General features: G+C 32.8%; 1 protein-coding gene across 1 annotated transcript in view; it reads right to left on the reverse strand.

Annotated features, from left to right (window-relative positions):
* Positions 1-12533, reverse strand: part of DIAPH3 (diaphanous related formin 3) — a 546228-nt gene that overhangs the window by 282009 nt on the left and 251686 nt on the right. Inside the window, 2 exon segments of the mRNA XM_060128783.1 lie at positions 3288-3382; positions 10466-10558. Of these exon segments, the coding sequence (XP_059984766.1) occupies positions 3288-3382; positions 10466-10558 (188 nt within the window).

The following is a 12533-nucleotide window of genomic DNA, read 5'->3' on the forward strand; positions in this document are numbered from 1 at the left end:
CCATTTCAGGACATGTCAACATGTCACAAGCCACACACTTAGACAACAGAAACACTCCCAATGGAGAAAGACCAAGGGAATACATATAATTATGCTTCTCTGTTAAACCATCCCTTAGACAAAGTCTATATAGATCCTCTGTATCAAAATATAATCAAAATATAATCGACTATAATAGTATTATAGCGAGTTAGTATACGGATATTAAAATTAAGAAAGAAAAGAGTGGTTGGTGCTCACAATTCCAAATTACACCATCTATAAACTCTGTACAAGCCCAAAGTCAAGTACAAATTATAATTAACCCTACATCATGCTGAATATATTTAAGGAGGAAAAAAAAACCCAAAGGTGTTATTAGTTAAAAAATAATGTTAGAGAATGTTACATATCAAAGAGTTAGATCAAAGAACAAGTTTTTGACTCACTGTGTACCTTTGGACATAAACTTGATTGACTGGCCAAAAACAAACAAAAAAGTGGCAATTTAAGATCATCCCTAAAGAAAGTATTCACCATTAATACTATCAAACTGAATAAAAACAATAAAGGTATATGATTTTCCCATATAAACAGAAGCTTCCCTTAGTAGAATTGCCTGAGATCAAAACACCTGGTTATTAATATTTTCTTTTAATCATTCTAGTTGACATCTGATCTATTTATTACATTGGGCTTCTGAATTTCTTCAGCATCCTTTCAGATAATCATCATATCCCCTTAAGTATTTTTAGTTAATATATACTTAAGTTTTCATCTTTCATCACAAATTCATTAATTTTTCACTTCATTATTTTTGCTTTCTAAAGTAATGAAACTATTGTGATTTATAAGAGTACAGGCCCGACCTTCCTTTGTCTCTCCCTTTATCATATTTCCCATCCTAAGCTCCTATCGAACTAAATTCTTCAGTTGCCCCCACACACCCAGCTTTTCCCTCACAGGATCCCTCTGCTCTTTTCTACATACATGCCATATTCAACCTTTAAGGACACTTACACACAGATACGCACACTTAGCACATTACCTAGTTCTATCAACACAGCCATGTTTATCCTGTATTATAGTTATATATAAATGCCATCTCCCTTGCCACTCCAGAAAGGTAAAGTCTATGTCCGATTGAGCCTAACACCATGCCCTGCACATGGTGAGCACCATGAAATACGTGCTAAATTAATTAATTAATTAAAGACTGACGGGACAAAGGTAAATGGGTAACAATGAGGTGGAAAAATAACATGCAAAGATGACATCAATACTGACATCTTGTTATATATGAATAAATAACTAGATATGCCATAATAAGATCATGACAATGAACAAAGCCTACCAAAATAATGATTATTACAAAGTAATGCTTTTTCCATGCCCTGTTCAAAACAGGCAAGTTCTTCACTTTACAATTAGAAAGTATTTTTAAAATTAAAAACAAAACTTCAAATAGCATAAAATTCTTATTGTTAATGAATATTTGAAGACTTTGCATATGTCCAAACTAAATTTTTAGATTTTAAATTCATAAGATTGGTTTTATATTTAGCAAGTGTGATAACCAGAATAATGCCCCAATCCCACTAAAATGTTCACACCTAATCCCCAGAACCTGTGAAATATTAGGTTACATGACAAAGGGAATTAGGGTTTGGGATGGAATTAAAGTTGCTATCAGCTGACCCTAAACTAGAGAGATTATCCTGGATTATCCAATGTGCCCAATGTAATCACAAAGGTCATTAAAAGTGGAAGAGGGAGAGAATAACAGAGTAAGAGGAAGATATGACTATATAAGACAGGAACAGAGAGCTGCAACATTGCTGGCTTCGAAATTAAAGAGAGGCATCGACCAGCCAAGGAATGCGGGCAACCATGAGGAGCTGGAAAAGACAAAGAAATGAACTCTCCTCTGAAGCCTTCGGAAAGGAATGCAAGTCTGCTGACACCTGGACTTTGGCACGGTAAGGCCCACACCAGACTTCTGTTCTACAAAAATGTAATACATTTGTTTTATAGTAAGCCACTAGATTTGTGGTAAATTGTTAAAGCAGTAATAGAAAACTAATATATTAATAAATTATATGGAACTGAATGTTCTTAGGACATGAATTTTAAAATGCAAACTTTTTTCCATCTCAAACAACAAAAGCCACATGATCATCCAAAATATTCATATAATCAACTTAAAAGCTATCTGTAAATATTTAACAAATACATTGTAAAAATTACATATGCATTAAGTAGAAATATTTTATTGAAGGGACTTGGAAATCTACTCTCAAGAACAAAGCACATTCACAATCAACAGGAATAAAGACAAAATGTAGTAAAGAGAAACTACTAGAGGAAAAAAAAATGCTTGAAAAAGGTTTGTTGAATTAGATAGTTTATGAGTCTGAGACTCAGCACAAATCACTGATGGGATTATATATTACCACCACACTTAGAAGATGGGACAAACAAAACCAAGAACTTCCAAGGATACCACTTATTGATGGATTAAAACATCTAGAATATTTTTAATCAGTTGTTAACAATGGATTAAAACATCTAGAATATTTTTAATCAGTTGTTAAAATAACTAATAAGAATAAAAGACAGCAAACTGAAGATATTATTCTCTCACTGTATGATTTGTGGTCTGCTTCTCCAACTTTAAATTCTGTCAAGACATGCATTACTGTACCTTATGTATAGAATTCAGCAAGTAATTCTGAAACCATACTAGCATTCGTTAAATAATCCTGTGAGTAGAAAATATTTTAAAAATCTTCCAGCCTTCTGAATGATTCAGAATACCATGCAAACAAATTTCTAGAATTCATGGGAACATAAATGATTCAAGTAAGGGTTGTTAATCAAGGTAACTCTAAATAAAGAGAAAATTCCCTCAGTCTTCTATACCAAACAATAATATACCTTTATAAGACATATAAGCCCAAGAAAAATACATTCTATAAGGATTATACAAATAAATTTAAATTAGCATATTACTAGTCTTAACTGTAACATAAACGTACATGTAAAAGTAAACAATTTGCCTTTCGAAAACAGTCATTTGAAATAATTGAAATGTAATCATTTGATAGCATTATATTTAGTTTGCAGTTAAGAGAAGATGCAGAGCTTTATCTCCTGGCAATGCAGAAGTTATGCTCAAACTAATTATGCAGCAATGATTTTCCAGTTGAATGATTTAGTTTAAGAATTTTGCTTCACTTACAGATTTCTATTTAATGAGAAGCTTGCAATGAAATATTGGAATTTAAGCTCTCTGCCTGTTTGTTTACCTGAATCATAGACTCTCCCAACTGTGTTTCATCCACTTCCAATATCATCATTTTGATTTCCTCATATGGCACCCGAAAAGAACTTAGGAAGATTGCTAAGAGGAAGAGGAAAAAAACGGTTAATAATGAAGAAGGTAAGAAAACAATTTGAGATGTAGTTCTATATATAAAATAAAAAATAATTCATAAAGTGAGAGATTTTAATTATTTAATATAATTACTGTGGGGGAAACTTTCATTAGCACATTTTATACCCTTCTCCAGTTTTAGAACTAGTATTTAAACAACAGTCCTATATTATTATGCTGGTTCTGAGGTTGATTTTGAATGTTTAGTTATTAGCCTAACATAGGAATGGTGCCAATTTTGATGTGATTTTAGAAAACTGAAATATGTTTAGAACACTATAGAGATATCACGTTGTAATGAAAAGAACCATAAAACCTCAATATGTACATGTAATATTTATCTACACATGTGTGTTATTAGCCTGCATAATATCTTCTGGCCTTACTAAATAGTTCAGAAAAAAAATTTTTTTAAGAAAACTGCTAAGCAGTGCATTAACACTTTTCCAAGTTATAATAGCACTTCACTGTTCAGAAATATTGTAGACAATATGCCAGAGAAATACCTTTTTTATGTAACTAAAGCTTAAATATGCAATATTAGAACACAAATTTCAATGGAAAACTGTCCAAATGGACCAGATGGGATAATATGTTATTAATGAGAATTTCAACATTATTTCCATTTTTATACCTCATACATCTTATGTTAAAACACAATGATTTCAAAAGTATATAAGAATATTTTCATAGCATTAGATTTAATGCTTTTACTGTTTCCCCCCTTATTTGACTAGTATTATTGTTTCTTCTGTCCAGTGACAGATGTCACTTCTTAAACACACACAGACCTTGCTACCACTACCTACTACTTTGTTTTATATACCAAACATATCATTTCACTTGTAGGTATTTTCATATAAAAACACTATTTTACATAAGACAGAGAAAACATGATCTTTCTTGGAGTAAGGTTGTATTCCTGAGGATACCATGGATCAATTACAGACAAACAACGAGAGCACCATCTGTGTTCTTATCATCAGCTTCATTCACACATTTTGAACTCACACAGTCATAAATGTGGGATAATAGTGCTAGAAATTATAAATGTGTATAATCCTCAATATCCCAAGCATAAGATGGAACAAAGGAGCTAAATGATATTGTAAAAGATAGAGATTAGTGGAATTATAAAAGGATAACCCCATTATAGACATTAGAAAGCACAAAAATATAATATATATATGATCTCAAAGAGATAATCAATGAATAATTGATAGAGAGGGAATAAAATCTAAATCTGTACATCATGTATAAAACAAGTTGCATATGATTGTAGGATTAAATATAAATATTAACAAATAGGAATATTAAAAGAAATTTAGCATGGCAAATTAGCTCATTTATGGTTAGAGAAGAACTTCTTAATCATAAAAATCAGTGAAAAACATATGAAAAGATTGATATCTGACAAAATAAAAAGAAAACACTAAAACAATTAAAAGCGCTTAAAACAATTAGAAAGCAAGGAAATTGGGGGAATGAACCTGCCTCAAAATTCAGAGGGCTTTCTCCCACTTCATTTAGAAAACAGTGAGGTCCAAATAGGAAAATGAGAAAAATGTATGAAAACGCAAAGGAATAAGAAAAAAGTTACAAAAAAATAATAAATATATGTTAAACATCAGAAGTAAGCAAATTGAGAAGGCAAATTGTTAAGATAGTACCTGTATTGCAAACTTAGAAAGATAGTAAGATTAATCAGAATCCTTAAAATTCCCTTTGAGAGACAGTAAATTCTACTCAAGAAACCTAACCATGGACACAATAACAAAATGTAGAAAAGGTTATAATGTTAAATAGCAAGATTAAAAGGAAAGAATTATACCAAGGCATAATATAGTAATTGAGAGAAAGAAATTATAGTTTTGTATTTCAGGCAGCATGGCAAAGTAGACAGAGAACCTTGAAATATTTTTTAAAAGTTATTTTTTATCTTAATCTTAAATCTATTTCTGAGCTGTAGTGAAAGAAAGGAAAATAGAAATCCTGGAGAAAATGAAATAATTACTTAAAGAAATGAAAGAAAAGTTTGAAACACTGGACAGGAAAGAAAAGAACATTATTAAAGAGAAACAAAGATTTGAGGGAGAAAAAAACTTTAAAAATAAAAATATATATATTTAGCTACTGAAATGGAAAACTCACATGGATTAGACATCAGATAAAGAGAAAATTGGTGACATAGGCAGAGAAGCTACCCAAAACACAAAGACAAAGAGATGGAAAAGTACTAGGTTAAGAGACATAGAAGATGAGTAAGGACACCTAAAAATGTCTTCTTGGAGTTCCAAAAGGAACACATGCACATACACAGACGCATGCACGCGTGTGCGTGCGCACACACACACGCACGCGCACACACACACACACACACATACACACACACACCAGGGAAGAAGGCTATTTAAAGAGAAAATGTCATTTTCCAGAATTTTAGAGAGAGACAAATCATCAGAACAAGGAGGCTCAACAAGTCCTAAACATAATTTTTTCTTTAAAGCTACCTTAGCTTCTTGTAAAACACCAAGCATGGGAGAGTTTGTACAGTGGGAACACTCAAGCTTTGATACTGGAAGAGAAAATTGGTACGAATGCAGAACAGGTATATATCCTTAGGGTAGAGGTATACTTAGAGAAAAGCCAAACTTTTTCTGTAAACGGCTACATGGTAAATATTTTAGGTTTTGTGAGCTATACAGTCTGTCACAACTACTCAACTCTGCTATTGCAGCCCCCAAAGCAGCCATAGATAATATGTAAAAGACGGCCCTGGCTAAGTTCCAATAAAACCTGTTTAAAAAAGCAGGCAATGGATGACATTTAGCCTGAGAACTATAGTATGCCACACCCTTAGTATCACCAAAAGTAGGAAACAATCCAGAGGTCGAATGAAATAAAGTATAATATTCAAAGAATGTTATACACACTAAACTGCAATGAAAATGAATACACTACAGCTAGATGCATTAATATGGTATGATTTTATACATGTAATATTCAATATTAGTCAAAACCAACAACTTATTGTTTAGGAACATGTATGTGGTTGGTAAAACTGTAGAGAAAAAAGGAAGGGAATATTTAACTCAAGATTCAGGATAAGGTTACTTCTCACAGGAAGGGGGATAAGATTAGAGAGGGTCATATATAAGTCCCTAAGTATTAGTAATGTTCCATTTCTTTAGGTATGAATGTTTGATTTATATATCATGCATTTCATATATACTCTCGTATGTATAATACGTCATAACAATATATTTAAAACAAATTTAAATGAATAATATGAAAACAAAATGCATCTGGTGGAAAATGGTGACATACTGTGTAGTAAAGGATTAAGTTTTGGAAAAAGGTGACATACTGTGTGGTAAAGGATTAAGTTTACCCAAGTAAGGTCTGGCTCCTATGAGGTATTCTGTAAGCCCTAATGCCCTGTGTGAAAAAAGTGTCTTTGTTTACTGGGGGCATTCACTGGACCACACCAGACAGTTTATGCTAATAATGTGATTTATGGTGGGGGCTTTGGGTCACACAATATTAGCTTGCACTGTGGAGGGGCTGGGAACTAAGGCCATCATATGGGGGTTTAGCTATAATCAAGACCCAGTAAAAACTCTGAACACCAAGGCTAGGGTGAGCATCTCTATTGGCAATAATCTGTGAGAACTGTCACACATCATTGCTGGGAGAAGCTACTACTGTCCATGGTTCCACTGGGAGAGGACAACTACAAACTTTATGCTTACAACTCTCCTGGACTCTGCCCCACATGCCTCTTCCCTTTGCCAATTTTAATCTGTACCATTTTGCTGTAATAAACTATAACCATGAGTAAAACAGCTTTCAGTCAATTCTATGAGTCCTTCTAACAAATTATCAAACTTAAGAGTGGTCTTGGGGACCCCCAAATTTGCAACTGGTGTCAGAAGTGAAGGTAGTCTTGGGGACCCCCTAACTTTGCAAATAAAACAACTATATGATCTCACTTATACAATTACGTAACTATATAAACATAAATAACATAATATACAATTAATAATACATGTTTAACAACATACAATAATACATGAAAGAAAAAATTAAATGTGACTAGAAAAATCTACTTTGCAGACAGACGTAACTTATTCCTTAACTTTCTTCTATATTTGTAATTCATCCACTACTTTCAGGTATTATTCCATAATTAACATATATATTAAACAGATATATTTATAAAGATTGAAGTATGTTTTTTTATAGTTTATGAATAAGTTTTGGGGAAAACATTTGCTATAACTAAGGGCAAATCAACTACAGAAGAGTTAAAAATGGCCTAATGCATAACACAAATCAGAAAATAAGCACAGACCTTTAAAAAAAATTTTAAGTTATTGAGAATAATGAGATACTCATTTAAAGCTTAAAAAATATCCATTAAACTGAATCTTTGTACTAGCATGCACTTTATCCTTCAAAATGTGATTATATTGACCCCAGTGGGAAGCTTTGAATGCAGTGAAGGAGTGTAAAGTGTGCAGATTTTGGAACCAGTCACACATGTTTTTTGCAAGGGAACTTATAAATATTTAAACCTTTACATTAATTCCTAGGTTTCAGGGTTCCTCCCTTTATAGCTCTACTACCCACTCCAAAAAATCTGGTAAAGCACATGAACCTTGTAAAACTCCTGAGCCATATCTTGATCCTAGAATGGCTAGAATTCTATCTTTTAAACTGAGCCCAGAGTCTGCCAAAACCTTTACAAACTCAAAATATAGGGATCTCAACCCACCTTTAAATAAATAGGTAAATAAATCTGTGGATTTTAGATCCTTTCTGCAAAACTCTGTGAAATATTTCAGTTAAGGGAAATCTAAGAGAAAGTATCTTAGATTTCTAAGTGATATGATAGAGTCTTGTCACCATCACAAGCCTCTTCTCAGAATTCAGTATCTCAGAAGACTCTGAATTTCCTAGACAAAAACCAGCTGTGAATCAGACTATAATTACAGTAAAGATTACAGGCTGCTAAAGCTTCTTAAAGCTTAAATCATAACACTTGCTACAATCAGAGAGGGTAAGAATAATCTGAGATGGATTACCTCATAATATGATGACCTGGTATGAATTCTGACCTTTTGATCTTATACATTAAAACATGTATAACAATTAAATGAATGAATACATATGCCCTAGCTACAGCAACCCAGACAATAATATCCTTCTTTATGATAATATAATTTTGTTATCTCTAAACAGGAATAAATATGCCCTATACCTACTGGCCATTTTCGAAATCAGCAATCTTTTTCAAGTCACTGAACTGCTACACCCACCAGATACCCTACTTACAATGTCAATACTACTACCTACATGATGAGACTGTAGTAAAGGTTAAAGAGCTAAATACAGAACTAGCACAGCAGCTATTACAATTAAATTTGAAATCCCATTTAGCACGTGTGTAATATGTAAGTAGAACCCTATTCAACAAGTCAAGTATTCAACTTTGAGATGGCTATTTAGGCTATCTTATCATGGCTAACCCATCTAAAAAGAATTATACTCAAAATGATATTTCTTTAGGACACCTACCTAACAAGACAATTTGTAACGCAGGTCATAAACATTTTTCAAGACAAAAATCATCTTTCAAATCACAGAGTATAGAACTTTTTGACATTATCTAAGTTACTAATGCTTTTAACAGAGACAATGTTCCTTTAAGAGGGAAATGCCCTGAAATATCTGTATCACATAACAAACCCCAAAATTTCACTGGTCTAACCTCCCCTGCAAAACATATTTCTAATTCAGACTACATGTCCATCACACACCAGGAAGACAGGCTCTTTTACTTATCATCCTCATATCAGGATGATGAACACCACTCTGGGTGCGGAGCAGAGAGCACTGCTCCCATCAGCAATTAACGCTTCCACACATAAGTTACCTCATCCCCATTGATATTTTCATTGGCCCAAGCAGGTCACATGGTACCACCTAACTTGAAAGGGGCAGGTATGTGCCCAGAAATAGAAAACTGTGTATTGGCCAATAGCACTAATGTCTGCACACTGCCCGTGGGGATTCTGTCAGGCTTACACTGCAGACAAGAGATGGCCCTCTGCCATAATGAGTTGCAAAACAAGAGGGTTCCAAACCTTTCACAAAAGGAATGTCAACTCTGCCTTCTCTGTACACTAACTTAACTCCCTCTTTAATCAATAGCATGGATCTTTATCCTCTCATCAAGAATTGTTTTGTCCCAATACTTGCAAAAAGCTCACTTGAGGAATGTAATAATTGAAAAGCAGACTAAAAGCCATGTTAGCTCTTCATGCCTCTAGACTCTCCACATTTTATCCCTCTTATAGCATCAAAAAAGTAATATATCCAGATCATACTATCTCAGTTCCAAATAGAACTATCTTTGATGCATTTAAGATGCAGTTAGAAATCAGTCAAAAGCAAAACTATTTGCCCTCTTCTCCCACAATAATTCAGTCAGGAAAACAATTCAATACTAAGAATTTAGCTCCTGTAACAGTAATTAAATCTAAAATATTTCCAGTCAGTACTTTTGAGGAAAGGCTTTGAACTGCTCAGATGGGATAACAGAATTCATTTTAATCATCATCCTTATTTCCATTAACATTCCAACCTCCTTTGCGTGTGATCAAGTATCACAAATAATAGAGATTCAGCGGTATAGAAGAAATAATCCACTACCAATATTTTTCAAAATATTATGTCATCACCGAAATTCCATAATTCTTTACTGTTATACTTAAAAGAAAGACTTTAAAGGGTAGGTCTCTTTTCAGTTACGGGAAATATATTTCCCTTTCTTAGTTTTATCTTCTAATATGCATTAATCTTTTGAAGAATTTAACTCATAATTTACCTAAAGGAAAGGAAAATTATCTTTGAATTTATTATAAATAATAATAAAATTAACATAAAATGAAAAGCAAGTCAAAAAGAAAATGAAATAATTTAAACGAACCAGAGTGTTCAGTGGTGTGTTTCACTAATTTAATTGTATTGAAATCTGATACTTACAAAGGTTCTGGGCAACTTTAGAATCTAGAAATTTAAGTTCTTTAATTCTTCTCTTAATAGCTTTCTTCTCTTCAAAATCTTCTTCTCTTCTCTCTGTAAAATCAAGGATAGATCCATGTTAAGGGTGGTAGGCACTCAATTGCCAAAAGACAGGATATGAACTTTGTCATAAAAGAATCTAAAAAGAGATATAAATCATTTAAATCAGTTATAAAAATAATAGAATAATAGATATCCCAAGACCTAAACTATTTCAGATAGGGAGTGGCGGCTCTTTCCCTAGAAAAACCACTAAGAGTAAATATTTAGAGGTCTAAACAGCAAAAACAAAAACAAAGCTGATGTGCACTATGGAAACCAATGCTATCAGGTGAAGAATAAGTACAGTTAGCTCCTTTGAACAATGTACAGTACACAATTATAAAAGTAAATGTATTACACTTAGGATAGGTTAAGGAGTTAGCTCTAAGAGCGCTAAACAAAGACAAACACCTAGCTGTTTTACGTTTGATATACCTTGTTCATTTAAAAAGACAGCTCATGTAAAACTTGAAGAGTAGAATGTTTACAATTCGTTTTCCAAATCTTAGAAAAATATTCAAATTTTGATAATCAACCTACTGTATCTGAGCTTTTAAAACTCAGCAAATGCACTTAACCTCTCTGTCTTTGCTAAAAAATAAGAGAATAAATACATCATGCTAAACAACAATATATGAACTGTGATTATAGCACAGCACATGAGAGTCAAGGTTAACAGCTGTAACCTATAAAGCGATCCTGTCATCTTTCCTCTCGTCTCTTTTGCATACGTTGACAGCACTTCTGATGAACGTAAGTCATCTTTACAAAATTAGGATCTTGATAACAAAGAACAACGGATCAAATTGTTTAGTTAGATACGTACAAATAAATCACAAATGTTGAGGAAGAATAACTTCGAAAACAATCTTCACATACAAGATAGCACATTATAATTAAATTCTTTGTATATCAGAAAAGCATTATAATTACATGTTTAGGTACACAGTGTGAAATAGGGATCAAATTTTATACTTTTCAAAATGTTTATTAACTAATTATCTCTATCATTTTATGAATAATCAACCATCTTTCTCAACTGATTTTATATTACACTTTTAGTCTATGTGTTTTCCTGGACTTCTAATTCTGCTCCACTGTTCCATGTACTACTCTTGTGCTATTATCATTCTGTCTTAAGCATCATAGGATTTATGATATATCTTACTATATAATTGGCTGTTCAAATTACTTTTCTTCCTTTTCTAAACTTGCTTCACTTTTCTCATTTATTTTTCCACAGGAACCTTAGAGTAATTCCGAAGTTCCAAAAATAAAATCCACTTGAATTGTATTTGAATTGCAAGGCATTTGTAAACAGATTCAGGCAAATTTGATATGTTGACAATTTCTAAACTTCCTAATCATGAACATGACATGTGTCTATAACTTTTTAACTTAACACAGTACTCTGCGTAGGCATCCTGTACATTTATTGTTAGTGTTAGGTATCCTAAGTATGTCTATTACACTCCTATTATACTCCTGGGGGTACTGATTAATTCTACATTTCCCCACTATACTTTGCAACTAGTTACTGCTGGAATACAGAAACTGTTGAATTTTACATATATGTTTTATAATCATTCACTTTACTTATTTATTCTTTCATTCAAGTAAGAAGTATTTATTAAGCACCAACTAAAAAAGACCATGGTAGACAAAATGGAGATGTCTTGACCTCAAAGAATTTAAGGACCAATAGAGAGGACTGCAAAGTAAATGGCAATTACAGTACATAGATATATCTTCAGTGTTTGGGTAAGAACCACAGGATATTAAAGAAAATTAACCTATACTTGCCAGAGACAGTCTTCATGGAATGAATGATATCTAAGCAAAAGCTAGAAAGCGAAAAGAAGTTAGTCAGGTGAGAAAGTTTTAGGGTGCGGGAAGGAAGGACACAGACAGATAACGGAAGGATAGTGTTTCAGGTTCTGCGAGAACTTGAAGGGCACAGAAAGAATTAAGAATAATAAGAGCTGGG

This window comes from Lagenorhynchus albirostris, chromosome 18 (genome assembly GCF_949774975.1).
Source record: "Lagenorhynchus albirostris chromosome 18, mLagAlb1.1, whole genome shotgun sequence".
NCBI classification, from domain to species: Eukaryota; Metazoa; Chordata; class Mammalia; order Artiodactyla; family Delphinidae; genus Lagenorhynchus; species Lagenorhynchus albirostris.